Source organism: Lutjanus erythropterus, chromosome 19 (genome assembly GCF_056507025.1).
Source record: "Lutjanus erythropterus isolate fLutEry1 chromosome 19, fLutEry1.hap2, whole genome shotgun sequence".
NCBI classification, from domain to species: domain Eukaryota; kingdom Metazoa; phylum Chordata; class Actinopteri; order Lutjaniformes; family Lutjanidae; genus Lutjanus; species Lutjanus erythropterus.
In genome coordinates, this window is record NC_139335.1 from 5,859,495 (window position 1) to 5,880,268 (window position 20,774).

Sequence of the window (20,774 nt, forward strand, 5' to 3'; positions counted from 1 at the left end):
TTTACATAACATATTTAGAAGAATACATTTATCCTACAACATAAAATAAAATAAAAATATTTTTTAAAAATAGATGAATGAATCTGGATGCTGTTTCACAACCATTTGAATACGTGATGCTGTTCGGTCTAATTTGATATTTAACAATATTATTAATTTCGCAAACATTTCAAATAAGTTTCACAGGCACTAAAACTTGAACAAAAGCATTTTTTCTGTGTTTTGGTAAGAATGAGGTTTTAGTTTGGGTCAGTGCACAAATAACTGCTGTGTAGACACTATTCCTGGAGCGCGTTGAGCCGTCACTGTTTACTTTGCTCGGTGTCGACTGATCCCAGGATTAACGACACACATGCTGCGTTTATGCAAGTTTCCTTTTGCATTTTTCAAAATTTTCAGACTCTGACTAGCCAGTCTATCTTTACATAGACCTTTACATAAACAAAGAGTGACTAGACGAAGGATTGACTGGGCCTTCTTTGTTGCTCTGACTGGACACTTTGGAGAGGCTTTTGGTGGCAGCGGACAAAGTTTGGGGGCTTTCGGTGAAGCCTGCATGTTCCTCCTATCATTTATAGATACCAAGACAACATTTCAGCTGATCTCTACAAACAAATGTCTCTGTATAAATGCTGGTAATTTTTTTTAAAAGCTAACATCTGTTAAATGTCCTCTGCATGACGTTTGACTTTATCTAATGATGTTGCTGCAATGTTGCTAAAACATCACAACATCTCCAAAAAGTGGTGGAAATGTTGAGACAACATACCGGCGACATTTTAAAATGACTTGTGTGTTGGTATAGAAATCATCATCAGAAGATAGCATCAAGATTGCATTTCTGCCACACAGACTGTTTATTTGCCTGCATGCAACCAAATCTGATTGGTCAAGACTACAAACAGAAACCAGTAGAGATTCAGATGCCAAAATCTTGTCCGTTGCCTACAGATTCTGCATTCATATGCAAAGATTGTACTCCTCACAACTGACGATACATCATCAACTGCCTATATGCCATTCTAGCTTACTGGAAGATAAGTTTGTTACATTTTTACAGGTAATTTAATGTTGAAAATGACCCAGTTACTGTCCACACCAAAAATCTCAAAATTTGGTGTCTTCAATTTTCAAGTGTTCCTTTAAACCAGGAGTCTTCAGAGTTTTTCAGGCCATGGACCTTAGCTGACTGAGCCACTGATCCATTTTTTGGCTCAAGAGTGTCTGTACACTTGGGATAATAATGTAGTTGTTTGGCAAATATGTCAGTAATGTGTAGCTACTTAGTTCTCTGCTATGGATAAGAGTGATTTTAATAGGTTTGCAAGCTCCCATGGTCACACAGTTTTACACAATTTTGTGTAAATTAAAGGTTCTGTTTGTTGCACAATTTATCTTTGCCAGAACATGTGTGTGTGCTTTCAGATATATATATTTCAGTCATGAACCTGAAGAAAAGCGCCTACTGGTGTCTTGTACCAGTGTTGATTTCTAGTCCCCTTTACCAACAACATCACGGCTCTTTGCTCGTAATTTATTCAGCTGCGATTCTGCGACATCAGCTCGTTCCTCCGCCTCCTCCAGCTCATGCTGCACCTTCCGAAATTTAGCCAAATGCACGCTGGTTTGTTCCTCCTGTGTGTCACAGAAAACAATAAAGGAAAGGAGACTTTTTTTTTTAAGGTGCACATCAAGCTTACATTTCACACAGTATTCGTGTGTTTGTACTCACCGCCTCCTCACACTGACGCTTATAAGCTTTGACTTTCAGCTGCAGTTTGTTGACCAGATCCTGGAGTCTCGCCACGTTCTTCTTCTCCTCCTCACCCTAAAACATTTGAGAGATTATTCTCACATCTCAGTTTTGCACATTTCCAATTCAGATTCAAGCAGTTAAATCTCATCACAGTTACATAACAGGATCTACCCTTTACCTGATAAGTGAGCTCTTTAATCTTCCTCTCATATTTCCGCAGACCTTTCATAGCTTCGCCGCTGCGTTTCTGTTCCGCCTCCACTTCATTTTCCAGCTCACGAACCTTAAAAACACAGTTAGTTTAAATCACTTTTTATGCTGTTTTTCTCTCCATAGAATTCAGATTTTGTCCTACTCAAATTCCCACCCTGGCCTCCAGTTTCTGAAGCTCTTTCTTCCCTCCTTTCAGAGCCATCTGCTCGGCCTCGTCCAGGCGCTGCTGCAGGTCTTTCACTGTGACCTCCAGGTTCTTCTTCATCCTCTCCAAGTGAGCGCTGGTGTCCTGCTCTTTCTTCAGCTCCTCAGCCATCATGGCGGCCTGTATGCAAATGTGAACTCGCTGTGAAATTTAATCTGCACGAACGAACCTCAAAGTCCGGCAGTTCCTCATTGAAGTGGCTCCCTGCAGTAAATTGGATAAAAGCGGGACACTCACATCCATGATGGCTTTTTTGGCCTTCTCGTCCGCATTCCTCGCCTCCTGGACAGTGTCCTCCATCTCTGACTGCAGCTGACTTAAATCAGCCTCCATCTTCTTTTTAGTGTTTAGGAGGCTGGTGTTCTGCTCATTGGACAACATTGAAACAGGACACATTCAGTAGAACTAATAAAGCTAATAAAACTAATAAATGGAGCTTGTAGAACTGTTATATAAAAGTAATATCACACTTGGGGTTGTGTTATTGTCCTGATTATCAGCTCGGCTGTGATTATCCAAGCTGATATTCAGTAAAATGCTCTCTCGTGTAATATTGCTTTAGTGAATCATGATTTCAAAAGTCAGTCCAACCCCGATAACAAAAAAAGGTTGGATGTTGGGTAAAAACTAAGCAAAAACAGAATCTAATGAAGATATTTAATGTTCAAACTGATGCAAACAAATGCAAGTTAAGACTCTACCACGCAAAGAGAAAGACATGTATCAACAACATCCAGAAACGCTGCAGACTTCACTGGGCCCGAGCTCATCTGAGATGGACTGACGCAAAGTGGAAAAGTGTGCTGTGGTCTGACAAGTCCACATTTCAGATTGTTCACAGAAATCATTATTATACAGTATATTGTATAGCATATTATGTGGCACATATATACTTAGGCAAGCATAAAATTACAAACTCGGAAAAATACTCGTGAAAGTACAAGCCCCTCCCTAACCTGAGAGTGCAGCAGCTGAACCCTCTCATTGACGTCGATCAGCTCCTGCTCAGCCAGCTTCCGACTCCTCTCAGATTGCTCCAGTGCTGCCACCATCTCCTCATTCTCCGCCATCATCAGAGCGTTTCGGCGCTCTGTGATAGCAAGTTGTTCCTTCAAGTCCTCCTGGCTGTGAAGCGCTTCATCCAGATGGACCTGGATGTCCTGCGACAGTCAGAGAAGTCTTGGAGGTTTAAAATCGTCCCGACATATCACTCTAACACTTGTGTGATTTCTATGAGCGGCGCATTAACAAACCTTTAACTGACTCTGCAGGTTCCTCAGTTGTTTGGTGGCCTCGGACGCCTGCCGGTTGGCGTGACCCAGCTGGATCTCCATCTCGTTCAGGTCTCCCTCCATCTTTTTCTTCGACCGGACAGCATCGTTTCTGCTGCGCGTCTCAGCATCCAGGGTGTTCTGCAAGGTGTCCACGGTCCTCTGGTGAGTCCTCTTGAGCTGGTCAATTTCTTCGTCTTTCTCCGCCACCTTTCTGTCCACCTCAGACTTGATCTGGTTCAGCTCCAGTTGAAGATGCAGGATTTTGGCCTCTTCGTGTTCAAGGGAAGACTGCAGAGAGAAAAAAAAAAAGACTTAAAGTGCTGACAGTTGCTGTCTGTTTCTGCAGACATACAGAGCACTGGGGTGGGAGCAGCATGGAGAACGGGATGCTGAAGATGTTCATGTTGGACTGGTGACTTGTAGTGGAGGTGACTTTTATTTAAATGTCTCCTTTAAGGCATCATGTGGTTGTTTAGCTTAGGAGACGAGCTTATAATACAAACCTCAACTTCCTCAAGAGCTGCCTGTGTGTCTCTCTTCTCCTGTTCAGCTTGCTTTGCAGCTTTCTCCAGCTCATGGATAGTTTTAGCAGACTGGCCAACTTGCTCCGTGATATCTGCAATCTCCTCTGCAAAATGCAAATAAAAGTCAAAAACAAATGATACAACTTCACACCACCAAACAGACGATTTATTTCTAGCACAGCCCTTACGCTGAAGATTTTTATTCTCTCTTTTCATGTTCTCCAGATGATCCAGAGCCTCTTCATATGAGTTTTTCAGCTTGAAGAGTTCTGTGCTCAGCCCTCTCGACTCTCTCTGGGAAACCTCCAGGTCTGATTGACTCTCCTCGTATTTCTGTTTCCATTCAGCCAGAATCTGACAGAGGAGGAAACAGCATGTGTAATTAATGCAGCCTCAACGAGATGCAAATGAGGACATGTTTCTGAGGAGAGAGAAATGGAAAAAAAGATGACATACCTTGTCAAAGTTCCTCTGTTTCTTGTCCAACGTGGCGCAGGCTGCATTTGACCTTTCCAGCTCAACCATGAGATCCTCGACCTCAGCCTGCAGCCTCTGCTTGGTTTTCTCCAGAGATGCACATTTGACATTTGCTGCTTCCGTCATTTCCTCAGACTCCTGCAGCCGCTGGGCCAGCTTCTTCCTTTGAACCACAGATAAATCGTGTTAAAGTGTAACAAACCCACCGGCGCTGACTGGGAAAATATGCTCTGCAATTCTTACTTCGCCTCCTCGAGCTCTTCAGTGCGCTGGATGGCATCTGTCTCATATTTGGTTCTCCACTGGGACACATCGCTGTTGGCTTTGGACAGGGAGCGCTGCAGCTCAGCTTTGGCCTCCTGTTCCTCCTCGTACTGCTCTCTGAGCAGCTCGCAGTCATGGCGAGAAGACTGTAAACTGTGAGCCAGGGCGTTTTTAGCCTGACAAAACAGAAGCACATACAGCAGGGGTTTACTGCCTGCATTAAAACTGCTTTGGCAAGATGTAAAAATGTACTCAAAGGTGCCCAGTAGAGCTCTGAAGCACTACTGTGGAACACTGTTTTTACAAAAGTGTGCTACAGCTAAGCAGTTTATCAATTTCATATCAATATTTGTGACATGGGACTAGATATCGTCTTAGATTTTGGATATCATTGTATCATAAAATGGTATAAGTTTAGCCTTTTTTGGTTTTAAGAGCTGCATTACAGTAAAGTGATGTAATTTTCTGAACTTATCAGACTGGTCTAGTTCTATTATTTGCCTTTATTCGCTTACACATTATATTCACATTATTGATCATTATTTATCAAAAATCCCATTGTGTTAATATTTTGTGAAAGCACTAGTAGTTATACCTACATTTATCCATATAACTCCACTACAAGTACAGGTCCTGCATATTAAACCTTAAAGGGATAGTTCACCCAAAAATGACTGAATTTTCATTTTTGGGTGAACTATGCCTTTAATAACAGTATGTAAATTATAGCAAAATGTACTTAAAATATTCATTGTGCAGTAAAAAAAAGATTTCAGTCAGTTTTTTACTATTATAACTGATGTTTCTGGATTAATATTACTGCTATATTAATGTGTATGTTGCATTTTATTACTGCAGAAGAGCTACAGCTTCTGTAGGTTGTGCTTATTCTAACTACTTTATATACTGTTGGGTTGTTCAGTCTACAATAATGCATCATATAATATTTTTGCACTATTTGGCAATTTACAATATGTTGCTTTAGAGAAAATGCAGACATCAAGTTATACATCATATATCGTGGAATTCAGATGCTCTTCTTCTGTTAGTTGGTGTGTAGAGGTGAAGCACTGCACCACCTAAACTAAAGAAGACTGCAAGATGGTTACAGGGATGCAAACTAACAATTAATTTAATTTTTCAACAATTGATCTATTAGCCAAAATAATCGACTCATTCAGTGATTGTCAAAGCAGGGGTCCTGACCAGGGGTTGAATTATTAGTGTGTGGATTATTATTGAAATCTAATTTGCCGTGTCTATATTTCTAATTGGCTTTCAGTCAGAATATAATATATTCATCACGGCATAAGCTGTCACTGTTGACCTGGACTGCTACAAACCTGCTCTGCTCCTTTTGTGTTAACTCACGATCTTGGACACTTTTTGAAAAAAGAAAAGATCTGACGATCAGACCAACAGCCTGGCTGACAAAGGCTCGGCTGCGAAAAAATCTGAAAAACTCCTGGCCAAGAAAAACTTGAAAATAGGAGTACATAAAGTATGGATTTACTGCTGCACATAAGAAGTGACCCAAATATGTTCCCTGCCTCGAGACGGTCTCAGATGAGCATGACTTGGAGAGAAGCTTCCTGCAGAGGCAGAGAAAAGACATCTTGCAAAAAGGTGGCTCGGCCATAAACTGATACTATTTAGGGAGCCTTGGTATGGAAACGTTTTGGAGCCCCTGGGCTAATTGTTGCAGCTCTGTCTGAAATTATATTGATTGATGATCAGTCTGTCGTGAGAATAAATTGTATTTCAGTTTTGTGTCTTTCAGACCTTAATTTCTTCATCCAAAAGTCTCTTCAGCTCCTCGATTTGATGACTGCCGGCAGATTTCACTCTGCTCAGCTGGGACAGAGTGATCTCTTTCTCGTCCAGCAGCCGTGTGAGTTCACCTATTCAGGATAAAGGGGACACAAGTTAACTTTTCCATCCATTTTATTCACTCCTTTGTGTGTTTGTAATAATTTTACATTTAGAAACGTACCATTTTCTGTTTGCAGACGAGCACTCAGTGTAGTTTGATCACTCAGAGACCTCTGGGCTTCATCTGCTTTGGTCTTGTATTCATTCATTTGGTCTTCAAGAGTCCTGCACATTTTCTCCAAATTAGCCTGAAAAATTGAGCATCTGTTATCACAAGCTAGATAAAATAATCATGGAGAGGAAACATTGCTGCAGACCAGCCTTTTACCTTGCTTTTCAGGACGCTCTCCATGTTGCTCGCCATGTCATCGATCTCCATCTTCAGCTCACTTTTCTCCTTCTCCAGTTTCTGCTTGACTCTTTGCATGTTGTCGATCTGATCGCTGAGCTCAGCAACACTGTCCGCGTGTTTCTTGCGTAAAGTCGCGGCGATGGATTCGTGCTGCAGGGTGGACTCTTCCAGATCTCGACGCAGCCTCTGAAACTCAGCCTCGCGCTTCTTGTTGAGCTCGGCCTGGGCGGCGGTGGCTCCTCCGGCCTCCTCCAGCCGCTCACTGATCTCCTCCAGCTCTCTGGACAGATCACACCTCTGCTTCTCCACTTTGGCTCGAGCCGAGCGCTCAGCCTCGATTTCCTCCTCCAGCTCTTCAATGCGAGCCTGCAGCGAAAGTGTATTAACTTGTCAGAACGTGGGTTCTTCAAATATTAAATAAAATGTATTTAAATAGGCCAAGTATTGCTCTAAATCATACCTGAAGCTCTTTAATCTTCTTTTGTAGCTGAGTGCCAAGGGCTTGCTCATCCTCAATTTTGCCCTGCAGGTGGCTGATTTCAAAGTCTTTTCTGAAAATGAGTTAATTGTTTCTCTTATCAGTGCAAAAAACATTTACTTGGGTGAGTAATGTTTCAGTGGAACTGACACATGAATTAAAGTGCTAAAAATGCAGGTTTGTATAGTTATACACTTTATTGCTGTCATGTTTGTTCATTCAGTATGTAGCTGGAGTCAGCAGCTGGTTAGCTTAGCTTAACACGAAGACTGGAAGCTAGCCTCATGTTTCTTAGCACCCCTATTTAACATATTACACCTTGTTTGTTTAATCAAGTGAAAAAACAAGAATTTGCCATTTTTTGGGGGGGTAAGTACTGGACGATTGTCTGCAGCCTAGGGTTGCCAGGCAACCACCAGAGATTCCAAGAAGTTCCTGGCCAACAGACTGAATCCCTGTGACATCACAACAACAACAACAGTTACTTCCAGGTAGCAAACTGCAGTTGATTTGAACTGCTGAGGTATGTAAAGTCAGCAAACTTGTTTATTTTCAGCTTTAACTGTAACGTTTAATGATAAACAATTAGACACTGTGGTCTGACCTATCTGATGTTTCTGCTGTGCTTATTTTATGTACCGTGTTGTTGTTTGGTGACTTTTAAAGAATGAAAATGACAAAAGAATAAGTACAGAACAGATGCCCGCAGAACTCACTCTTATTACTTTGAAAACACAATGGAACCACAGCATTTAGCCCTACCTGCAGGACAGAGGGCCCAACAGAAACTTACTTTTTCAGTCTCTCTTCCATTTGCTGTCTTTCATTCTCCAGATCCATGATGGTTTCCTGAGACAGCTTCAGGTCCCCCTCCAGTTTTCTTTTGGATCGCTCCAACTCTGCACGCACCTTCTTCTCCTGCTCCAGGGAGCCCTCCAGCTGCAACAGACATTCACGTCAACTAAACCAGGTAAATCATGCAATTCGAAAATTAAACGATCCAATCCAAAAGAGAATCATTTTGTTATTCCGCACTTACATCATCAACCTGTTGCTCCAGCTTGATTTTCGTCTTCACCAGACAGTTTACTTTATCCTCCTCAGCCTGGAGGTCATCTAACGTCTGCTGATGCACTTCCTGCAGAGCTTTGATCTCCTTTGAAGACTTCATCAGGTTTTCCTCCAGAGTAGTGAGCTCCTCTACCAAATTCTTAACCTAAAGAGGGAAGATTTTTTCTTGATGTGTCAACATACTTAAACTAAAAAGTCTATAAGGCTTAATATGATGAAAATGATCAGAGCACCTTATTTTCTGTGGCATATTTCTCCTTCTCCACTTTGGCGATGGTGAGTTCCAGGTCGTCGATGTCTCTTTTGAGCTCTGAACATTCGTCCTCCAGCTTCCTCTTCTTAGCAGTGATTTCTGCGTTGATCTCCTCCTCTTCCTCCATCCTCTCGGAGAACTCTTTGACTTTAGCCTCAAGGTGGATCTTGCTCTTTATCAAGCCTTCACACCTCTCCTCAGCATCGCACAGGTTCTCCCTCTCCTTCAGAGGAGGGACACAATGATGCAATATAACAGTGGAGTAAAAGTGAACAGTTCAACTAAAGTTCATGATTAATTTTAATAGACATCTGCATATTTGGACATATCATCTGAAAAATTAAGAAAAGCTACACTGGTGATGATGAAAAAAGGAGGAAGCGAGCAATTAAAAGACTCAAATACACACCTCAGCCACAGCCTGTTTACTCTGTTGCCATCTGCCAAGAGATACAGAAGTATCCGCTGCCCTACCATAAGACGTCAGTGTACACACCCCACCATAAATAATAGTGTTAGTGCGTCAGATGCAGCTGGGACACTAGACGCATGGAGCTGCACTGATAAAACTGATAGTGTTTCTGTTGCATGAGACATGAGAGTAAAAAACTCATCTGAAATGTTTGCGGTCGAGACAAGGGGTCAGGCGCCAGAATGATTAAATCCACTCCTGGCTGTGAGAGATGTTAACAGAATAAATGGCTGTTTGGAGCCAAAAAAAAAAAAATGAAGCTTGTGCCTGATTCAATACACAATGCAAAAGAGAGTACACAACTGTCACACTGGCATGACACTCCTGATCCCTGATTATCATTATTTATAAGAGAAAACCATTTTGTTTTCCTGTAAATATCTCCTTATCTCACATAAGATAAGAAAATAATTAACTTGTGATTTTGAGATAAAGAAAAAATAATTGCAAGCACGGCCATTCTTGGCTTCTGTACGTGTGTCATATTAATTATGAATATTTATTATATTTTCTCTCCCAATAATTTCTATTTTTATCATAATTTGAATTTGATTTAATAGCCCCTGCCTGCTCTATTTATGTTTTATTTTTATTTTGTTGAATTTAGCTCCTGCAGGGATCCATGACACTTCCTCTTATCTTACATTATTATTGATTATGTAGCTGCTGGATTCCAGATGAATTTAAAAAATCGTTTCTCTCCTAATCTCTTTATCTACCAGAATGAAATCAATACAAACAAACCACTTTGTTCTATTCATTTACATACTGCTTGGATTTGAAGGTAAAGGTCATTTTTCTCCTGGACGAGCATGACCATTTTCTCCTCCAGCTCCTTCCTCCTGGCTTCCGACTTTGCAAACTCCTCTTTGAGTCGCGCAAACTCCTCTTTCATGTTCTGCATCTCCTTCTCGGCCTCCGCACTTCGCAGCAGAGGCTTTATCTTGAAGAAGAGCCTCATCCAAGGCCAGTTCTTCACATTCATGAATGAACGGATGTTGTACTGGATGATGAAAATGGACTCTCTGTGGAGAGAAAATGCATAAAGGCTTTGTTTAACATCCTACTGTGATGAAAATCTCAATGACTTCTCCAAGGTTTTCCATAACTTATTTAAACATTTCCACTGCCTGAGTGTAAAGCGAGGCAAGGCGAGGCGATATTATTTGTGCAGCACATTTCAGCAACAAGGTAATGCAAAGTGCTTTACGTAAAACATGAAAGCATCAAGGCAAAATGTAAAAGAGACATAAAGCAACATAAAAGGTGTAAAAAGCTAAAAAAGCTCAAAATTCATTTGCCACCCAACTTGTTACCATAGCAACATTAAAGAGCTCAGCTGTCAAAACTTACATGTTATCAACTGTGGCAAACCAACGGAGCAACTTAATAAACTAATAAATGGGAAAGAAAACACATTTCTTTCAGTATATTTGTAGAACACAATAATTTGCAGATGAGACACAAATGGAGAAGGAATGAAAAAAAACAACAGCTCAAGGAACTGACACCAAAAGAGTTTAAAAAGACAGAAGAAGAGGAGAATAAAATTAATAAGAAAAGGTGACAAAATGAACAGAAAGAAATTGATTTATCAGAGACCTTTTCTTTGTCATCTCCTTGAGCCTCAGCCTGGTGACGTAACCTCTGGACACGGCCTGGATACGAGTCATCAGCACAGCCAGACGTTCGTCTCTCATCTCCTCCAGGAGACCCAAGAGACCGGCTTTGAAAAACACCTGCATTAAAGATAAAAACGTGAATGGAATTTAATTTAATAGCATAGCATGGAACAGAGTGAACACTCTTTCCTGATTGTTTAAGAAGGAAAGAGATAGTGTACTGCAGTCTTATTTAGTTGAAAAGTCTAAGATGAGCATCTAAAGCGGTCCAGACTAGTGCAATCCTTTGAGTAAGGGATAATGTGCAGTGAGTGGGTCATTGTCGAGGTCCTGCATCATCCTGTCAGGGTTTATTGTACAATAATGACCTGCTCACCGTACATTATCCTGCAAAACATTAATTTAAAAATGATTTTATGGATTTAAAAATAGTAATAATAATAGTAAAAATAATAATAGTCTATGGAGTGAATGATTTTTCCAGCTAATAAGTGTTAGTTATAAGTCATCTCCAGGCATCTGTCTGCCAAATATGTGTACTAATTATTTGTTATTTTCATTCCACAATGCAGGAAACCTAACTGAAATTCTATTTTTGAGGTATTGAGGTTGGCAAATGTAGGTTTAATAACCGAGCACACAGAAACAAATATTGTCAGATTTTTCTGAAAAATACCTTAGTGTATCCAAATCTATACTGAGCATGGTCCACATCAATGGAGGCGAGCAGTTTCTCAGAAGCCTTCTTGCTGTCAATAAACTGGCCCTCGGGGATCGCGCTGGCGTTCAGAATCCTGTACCTGTCTCAGAGATAATTGAGGCTCAAACTTGGGTGAGTTTGACTGTTGTGTCGTGTCGTGTGTGTGTGTGTTTGTGTGTGTAATCCTCCCAGACAAAGTGTGGTGAATCACCTCTGCCTGAAATCTCCATAGAGGATCCTGCTGGGGAATCCTTTCCTGCAGATCCTGATACCTTCCAGCACGCCATTACAGCGCAGCTGGTGCAGGACCAGATGGTGGTCCATGGACCCTACATGGACAAGACATTTTGTTTTCTCTTTTTTTAAAAAGCTCATCATTTGGAGTTAGATGAGAAACTCAATACTCCTCTTTGCAGTGATATGTAGCCGGGGGCAGCAGCTGGTTAGCTTAGCTTAGCATAAAGACAGGAAATGGGTATCGATATTTTCATCCTATCTCTTTAACTTTGCAAAAACTTTTTTTGCTTTCTTCTTACCTGGTGTCTTAGTTTCATTTGGGATAATACATCTCACAAAGTGTGGATGCGTGGACCTGAGGTTGGCCATCAGTTTATTCAGGTTTTCCTGCAGGAGATGGACACATTATGGTATTTTAACATGCAGTTGTTGTGCAGTCTTGCAGTCTTGAATTTCACTAAAAGTGGCTACAAAGAACTTCTTTCATATTGTGTTGATTTTGGAGGCCCCTGTGGACAAAAGTGGTAGTGTATTATACGTTTTTACCCTGAAAAGTGCAGAAACTGTCTGGAAAGAAGAGCCCTTTTTCTTGGAACTTTTCTTACTTCCATCAGCAGCAACTACCGAAAGAGAAGAGAAACATTAAAAAGTATAGTAAACTATATATATATACGATGGGGTAAACTATACAGCGAACATAATCTCACTGTTTTACATCTGTGGTGCGTGAACTGACCATCTGCAGAGGCATATGTGGCAAAGAGCTGACAGAGCAGCTTGAGAGAAGCTTTTTGGTAAAGCTGCACCACAGTGTCATTCAGAGGGTCTTTGTTTTTCTCCAGCCAGCCGCTGATGTTGTAGTCCACAGTTCCGGCATAATGCATGAGTGAGAAGTGTGCCTCTGCTTTTCCTTTGGAGGGTTTTGGCTTCTGAAAGATGCTGTTCTTCCCCAGGTGCTGGTCGTACAGTTTGTTCTTGAAGGAGCCGTCTGTCGCCTTTGGAAACATGCACTCCTCCTCGAGGATTGAAAAAATGCCCATCGGCTGAAGCAAAGACAGATGATTAGTGCCGAAATGTGTGCATCTTCTTCTGATTTGAATATTGTTTGTAAAACTTTGATGTACCTTTTCAATGAGCTCAATGCAGGCGGCAAGGTCCATGCCGAAGTCAATGAACTCCCACGCTATTCCTTCCTTCTTGTATTCCTCTTGCTCCAACACAAACATGTGGTGGTTGAAAAACTGTTGCAGCTTCTCATTTGTGAAGTTGATGCACAGCTGCTCCAAGCTGTTCATCTGAAGTAAACAAACACTGACTGAACAAATATAGACATTTTTAGAAAGATTTTGTTCTAATTTTGGGTATATTTTAACAATCTGTAATAATACTGATAACTGGGTTCATTCTGGTCACCGTAATCGTGATATGAACTGTTTCATCTCTAGTCACTGGTGTTACGTTAATAACAAGTAAAATGCCTCTTAATTAATTGATAGGCTCTGTACTAAACATTTTCTCAGCTCCAAACTCATTGACACCATGTCAAAGTACAACCACAACTCGGTGCATCTGCCCCCAGCCCTCAGCCTCAGAGGACAGAAGAGCTGAGTGGATAAAAAGTTTATATTTGATGACAACACTGGGTCTTTTCCACTGGTGCTTTTGGCTGCGCTGAATCAAACCATGCCGCGCTGATTTGCATTTTCATTACCACTTTTGTTGCACTGAGCTGCACCAAGCCGTGCCAAAAAATGGACCTATTCAGGAAGCCAAAGTGAGGCCGACGTCCCTCCAAGCAGGCTGCGGTAACATCACGTCGGCCGCCACTAACCTGTTTCTCCCCCTCAAAAAACGGGTGTTGTGATACTGAGGAATTCATGTGTTTGGCAGTGCTGTGTAAGTTTGAATCAGCACACTGTGGCTGAGTTACTTAATGTAGACATAATGTGCAGTTTTTTTTTCCTCCATCGGCCAATCGATTGGTTAAGAATGGGTAGAAGATTTTCCTTGTTTGTCTACAGCCTTAATTTTATGTAGGTGTGATTTACCTCGAAGATCTCAAATCCTGCGATATCTAAGACACCGATAAAATGCTGTCTTGGAAGTTTGGTGTCGAGCTGCTGGTTGATCCTGGTGACCATCCACAGGAACAGCTTCTCGTACACTGCCTTAGACAGGGCACCCATGGCATTGTTCACCTGTAATCAAACACCATCTTTTAATTTAACTTTCATTTAGAGTGAGCGTGGTTAACCTGTTAATATTTTCAGGTGTAGAAATGTGAACTGTACCTGCTGTGGAGTCTGACCTTTGGTGACGTACTCATTCCCAACCTTCACTCGGGGATAACACAGAGCTTTCAGCAAATCGGCAGAGTTTAGACCCATGAGGTATGCGACTTTGTCTGCAACTGTGGGGAATAAACCACACATGGACATGAACAATAAAGTGTTCAAATTGTTCAAACTGTTCTGCAGCGAGAATCTGAACTAGCAGAGACTTCCTACATCCATTGCTACTTTATTTGATAACTTGCATGCACCTTTGTAGGAATGCAGAACAAAAATTCTGAATTATTTTGGTTTGACAAGAATAAGAGGTTAGTTTTAGTGGTGCAGTCTATATTAAGAGTGAACTGTGATGTTGTCACACTGAAGCCTAATTTGGTGTAAATTTAGAGTCACAGTAAGGTCTGACCCTCAGTGCCATCAGGCTCGGCCTGCTCCTCCCGCTGCTTCTGCTTGAACTTCATGTTCCCGTTGTGCATCACAGCTCCAGTCAGCTTGTAGATGCCCACCTTCTCCTCCATGTTGAACCCCAGGATGTCGATGGCACTCTGAGGAACAGACACAGATGTGAAAGCTTTGTGATTTTGGAAGAAACTCCCTGAGGAGATCATAGTGGCAAGCTCCTTATCCTGTTTTATTTCTCTTTTAAAACAGATTTTATGAGTGGGGTTAGGTCTGGTTTTATCTGTTAAGACATTTCTTTGTAACTTTTTATACAAATTAATTCTCTCTTTTATTAATTGTCTTTTTGACCTTTTTATATTGTTATCTCCACTGGGCATAAGCCCAAAAGATTGATTGCACGTGTGCATTTGTGCGTGACCAGCTGATCTGTAGCTTCTTTGCAGATAATCCCTCATACTACTGGACCCATCAGCCTATTTTCTTTTTTTTTTTTGTGCTCATTCATGACTGTGCTTGAGGGCCTCTCTTTTTATGGCTCCATGCTGGTGACAGTCATGGCTAAAATTAGTTTTAGGAATCTAAAAAAAGTTTTGGCTACATTGAACCATTTTATTTATCTATGATTTTTCATGCATTTTAAAATATATCCATGTTAGAAAATATTTTTATTAGCTGTAAATTTCCACACATTGGCCAGTCTTAGTTTCATGTTTCTGTTAATAAATACGGTAGTGACTGGTGTCACTCACGTCTGTGGCCATCAGCTCCTCGGTATCATTGATGCTCAGCACAGTGATTTCACCCTGGCTGATGAAGGGGTAGTCGTATGGATTGGTGGTTATCAGCAGCATCTCTGAAATGAAATGAAACAGTATTGATTTGTCTTTGCAGCATCAGCAGCTACAGTAGCTGTGAAACTGCAGCATTATTTATTAGATTCAAACTACATTGACCTACAGTACCTTAAGTTTATTTACCTATTAAATCTGGTTTCTTGTTTGACATGATCTGATAGAAGATGTGGTAGCTCCTCTCTGCCGGCAGCTGAAAAGTCACTCTGGATTTTTCCAGAAGGTCTAATCATAAATATAAACACAAACAGAGATAAACCACACTGTGTATGAAACAGTTATAGTGAAATATAAATGACACTGATAAAAGGAAGCTTACATGTTTCAATATCAGCTGATGCCAACTTCCCCTTTGTTCCAAAGTGGATACGGATGAATTTTCCCTGAAAAAGTTTTTAAATCATTACTTAAGTTTGACATTTGAGTTACAGCATATTACAAATAAAAATTACTCTAAAATTCTCTCTCTCCATCAAACTGATTTACAGATATTGCACCAAATACATATAGTATTTATTATATTTTTTATTAGATATTACTATATTTACTATATATTATACTATACTCATACTATAGTACACCTTTACATGGAAATCAGTCCATATGGTCTTACAAGCAAAGTGATTAATACATGTGTATACATAATAATAAGTGCAGTAAAAGTTACTCTCAACTTACAAAGCGAGAGGAGTTGTCATTCCTCACGGTCTTGGCGTTGCCGAAAGCCTCCAGCAGAGGGTTGGCCTGGATGATTTGATCCTCCAGAGTCCCCTGTAAACCCACATCATGTATATAAACCCAACATATGTGTAAAGGAACTGTTCCTCCACACGGTTTGATATCTGATCAATACATTGTCAGAATGCACCATAAGTGGACTGAACCTGCATTTTTCCAGTCGTTTGTTCCTTCTTGCTAAAGTCTCCAAACGAAGCAATTGTTGCAAAGTACTGGATGACTCGCTTGGTGTTGACGGTTTTCCCGGCACCAGATTCTCCACTGACAGAAGCACAGCATGAGATGAGTGAATGAAAATAACGTACACCGAGTTATCTTTTGGCGAACAACACACAGAGTTGCACGTACGTGATCAGGATAGACTGGTTCTCTCGATCTGTTCAAGGGAAACAAACTGGGTGAATACTGGTGTATTTCAGCAGTGAATTTGAGTTCATTTTACCTCTTCATGAACACGAACTCCCATGATCCCATTCTGCTTCATGACATCATCGCATCTTTTGTTAGTGTTTTAATGTGAGGGAGACGTCTAGCAGCAGAGTTTACATATTGTGCATTTAAGTAAAAGATCTGATTACTCCTTCCACCACTGAATATTATACTGGGACAGGACCTGTGAGCATGAACTGGTAAGCGTTGTCAGAGATGGAGAAGATGTGCGGGGGGGCCTCCTGACGTTTCTTCCCACGATACCCTGCGACCACCTCCGGGTTGTAGACTGGAAGCCACTTGTAGGGGTTCACAGTCACACAGAAGAGTCCAGAGTAGGTCTGTGAATACGCGACAGGAGGAAACCATCACGATAAAGACATTTCATTTTGTAAAATCAAACAAGGTCTTCAGGCTTGCCAGAGTATTTTCGCTTTGTGTTTTTGTGTTTGTGTTACATAGATCATCCAGGCAGCGTAGCGCTCTTTGAGGTTAAAGAGCACGGCCGGTTCGTGCAGATGTGTCAGCAGGGCCATGTCCTCAATCTTGTCAAATTTAGGGGGGTTCATGGGGCGAATGTCGTCCTGGTGCACAGAGACAACCTGAAGAACAATTTCAAAAGGTCCAGTCAATAAAATATCAGATAAAAACACAAAAGGTGATGTCAGCATTTAGGTAAAACCCTATGAATGTTCTCTGTGAATGAAAAAATGATACTCAGATAAGATTTGATTCTCTACTTCAAACTATAAAACACACCAGAGCTGGGAAGTAACTAACTTCATTACTGTACTTGAGTAGATTTTTCAGGTATCTGTACATTTTTTTACATTTACTTCCTACATTTGAACACAAATATCTGTACTTTCTACTCCTTACATTTTTAAAATGAGCTCATTACTTTAGTTTTAATGTATTTGAGTGGAATTACACATCATCTTTATTTCATGCCTCTTTCATGCATCTTTGTTTTCACCACCTTCCTAACATTAAGAATGATTACAACTTACATGAACGGGAAAATATCACATAGAAAGATGATTCCTTGGTGTATCTATCACGATAGATGTAACAAGATGAAAAACATAAAAAAAAGGGAATAAAATGATGTAACAAAACGAAAAATTGGTAAAACAGGGCAAAAATGTTGTAAAATATTTAACAAGATGGACAAGAACAAGACAAAAAGACATAAGAAAGAAAACAATGTACAAGACGTAAAAAGATAAAACTGATGCAAAAGACATAACAAAATGAAAGACAAAAACGATGTAAAAGACTGAACAAGATGAAAATTTACATAAAAGATGTAACAAGATGAAACAAGATGAAAACAGTGTAAAAGACGTAACATGATGAAACAAGACAAAGATGAGGATGAAAATGTATAACAAGACGAAACAGAGAGGACAACTCAACTGCAGTGGGTGAGGTCAGTCCGTCCTTCAGATGGTGTCTTTTTATATTTATACATTGAGTACATTTCAGACCCTTTACTTTTTCACTTTTACTTGAATCAAGAAGTTGAATCAGTACGTTTACTTATAGTTTTCCACAAATATCTGCACTTGATTACAGAACGTGTGCACTTTTGCCACCTGTGACATACGCCCACCTTCCCATCCTCCGTCTCCACGGTGACCTTGGAGCCGTCCTGGGTCTTGATTTTCCCCTTCACGTACTCCTGCTTCGGGTCAGGCACGAAGACGGCTGTTTTGGCATCAAACAGCATGTTTTGCGCTGCGATTCTCTCCCGCTCTGATTTGCGCAGGTACGGGGCAGCGACCCCGAATATTTCCATCTCGGCGTCACTCATTTTGTCTGTGAATCGACAAAGAACATGTACTCAGAAATAATACACAGGATTTATAAAGCTGATGCACTGTTGTTCTCACCAGAGTGCTGCAGACCAAACAGCAACGATCAAACGATTCCTTCTTTCAGAAGAACACCACAGACATCACTCATTCTAGCAAGGCTTTAACAGCTTTTATAAGCCATGCTCGGGCCTGTTTCATGGCGCCTTCTTCTCCTATATTTGGAGATCTGGCTTCTGCACCACCTTGGAAAAGTCAAGTATGCCCACTTTGTATTTCGACCTGTCTATGTATAGCTGTATTGTGTCACTTTTAAACGGTTTCAATTGTAATCCTTCAGACTGTCCATTAAAAAGCAATGAATGCTAAAGACGACAGCTTAGGGGGCTTACGGTCCCGACACGGCGGGCCTCATTTTCTGGGATCAGGGAAGATTAGGTCTGTTAGGGCGTAGCTGAAATTCTGGCATTGGCTGTCTGGAGAGCAGAGCTGATCACACACGACTGTTTGGGTTTAGTGTTGGGAGGGTTGACAGGCAACATTTAGCACATTCCAGACAGGCCTCTCTCTATTAACCCACATTACTACAAATTAAACATGTTTCTCATGGTATTTGTCATTTTGATGCATATTTAGCTTTTGATTCATTAATGTTTGTAAGTCTGTGAAGCTTTATTTAAAGCTACTTACAAGAAACTTTAATATTGTGCTGATTTTGGAGGCCCCTGTGGACAAATACTGAAGTGTTTCCACCACAATAATAATTAAATATAACTTTTTATTTTCAAAGTATGCTTTTGTTTCTGCTTCCATGACTTTCTGCTCATTTTCTGTTATGTTTCTGTTGTCACTGAGGTGCAAAAGTCACTGTTTTAAAGGAAATGCGCACATTTTTTCTAAGAGCAGCCTAATTACTGAATCCTTAAAAAACTATTGGCAAAATGTTTATTTTTGTGTGTAATCAAATTTGAAATTAGACTAAATGGTGTGGTCCTATTGTGTTTTCTGACTAATAAATTTCCTTCCTCATCTGCATGCACCTGTTTGAACAAAAAAAATGTATGTTACTCATTATTTTGCTATTTCTATTCTTTAAAAGTCTCCAAAATCCAGCAAACAAAGTCTCTGAACCTCAGACTCCCCTACTTCGGTTCTGAAATCCAAGTATGCCCCCACCCCCTCCACACACTGGTCCTTTAAGCTTTAGTGCTACTGGCACAGCTAGCTGCACAGCTAACATGCAGCTACAGTTGGCAATGTTCATATCTGAATGCATTCATTTGCAGAAGTTTAAGTTTTTAGAAACATGAAATCCAGTTGTATATTAGTTTGTTCTGTAAGAACTTTAATATTAGTGTTTTATGTTCAATCTGTCACTGATGTGCAGACAGAGACAGTGATCTGTGACATCGTGGATTCATCCTCAGCTCAGAATAAAATCTATACATCGTCCCTCTTTATCACTCAGTGGCTCTGTGGACATGAAGACAGCTGTTCCCCGGCACTGACACGTTTACTGTACATTACTGTAGTAATCACACTAATCTGTATGCAGCTTTAGACACATAAGACACTGATCAATGATCAATCATATTGCAATTGGCCCCTCTGATGGAACATTCCTCTCATAGTTACCAAATGATTTGGAGCTTTAAAATATTTGTGTGGTGCAGCTGCAACAACTTTATTTATTCTTATTCTAAAACCAGACCGAACGTAGTTTAAAGTTCAAAGCTGAGCCAAAGCTTTCATGTTGAAATATTCACACATGTTGAAATATAGATTGCTGTTGATATTTTTTTTTTTTTAAATAAAATGGATCTAAAAATATACAGTCACTTTGAGGCTGCAAATTCCTTATTACTGGGTCAGACTCTGGATTAAAATATGCGCTCTGCTTTTTATTTACCCATTACCACGGTGAATCATGGTATCAGAGCTCCATTAGTAATGGCTTTCATGCACACACTTAACTCAGAGTGAACATACTCAGAGTTGATTGAACTAATTCTGATCAGCTGTTCTGGGATCGAAAACTCAGAGTTTCCCATCTCAGGCCGAGCCGTTGAATCCACTGGGCACAGCACTCGTCCTCCACACGGCTGCATGTCCAACCAGCAGCGCTTCAGAAGCGGGCGGCGCCTGATTATGCTGATTTGCTCTGATTTGCTTGACTTGGTCGTCTTTCCTTGATTTTTGTGCTTCTACCATGGATAAGAAGGCTACGTAATTAGTTTCTTTTTTTGTCTGCACATGGTGTTTTATTTTGAAAACTGACTGGATTCTCTATGCCATTTCTGTGCTCTGTGTGGCTTAATGTGGCATCCATCAGAAATAGACCCAGCACGTATTTGCAGAGAGCCGCTTCTGGGACATCCCTGCTGCGCTGAGATGGAGTCAAGATGTGAGTTAACTCAGAGTTCAAGATTAAGCTCAGAGTTTATTAAACGTGGACGGACTGTCTAAAATTGTACAT

General features: G+C 40.7%; 1 protein-coding gene across 1 annotated transcript; it reads right to left on the minus strand.

Moving 5' to 3' along the window:
• Positions 1-1,052: 1,052 nt before the first annotated feature.
• LOC146309144 (myosin-1-like) lies at positions 1,053-18,297 on the minus strand. Its single transcript, XM_084744469.1, has 38 exons — positions 18,097-18,297; positions 16,940-17,083; positions 16,666-16,822; positions 16,401-16,428; positions 16,199-16,313; positions 15,993-16,085; positions 15,634-15,697; positions 15,441-15,539; positions 15,213-15,316; positions 14,468-14,606; positions 14,062-14,180; positions 13,819-13,968; positions 12,895-13,065; positions 12,507-12,813; positions 12,317-12,390; positions 12,070-12,157; positions 11,745-11,862; positions 11,510-11,633; positions 10,814-10,950; positions 9,981-10,236; positions 8,720-8,962; positions 8,455-8,631; positions 8,209-8,354; positions 7,398-7,488; positions 6,914-7,303; positions 6,707-6,833; positions 6,496-6,614; positions 4,693-4,889; positions 4,429-4,612; positions 4,161-4,326; positions 3,952-4,076; positions 3,428-3,736; positions 3,131-3,334; positions 2,412-2,537; positions 2,124-2,294; positions 1,935-2,039; positions 1,733-1,828; positions 1,053-1,635 (listed from the first exon to the last, which is right to left on the minus strand). Exons 1-38 carry the CDS (start codon positions 18,295-18,297, stop codon positions 1,492-1,494), a joined length of 5,808 nt encoding a protein of 1,935 aa, XP_084600595.1. The 3' UTR covers positions 1,053-1,491.
• Positions 18,298-20,774: the final 2,477 nt, after the last annotated feature.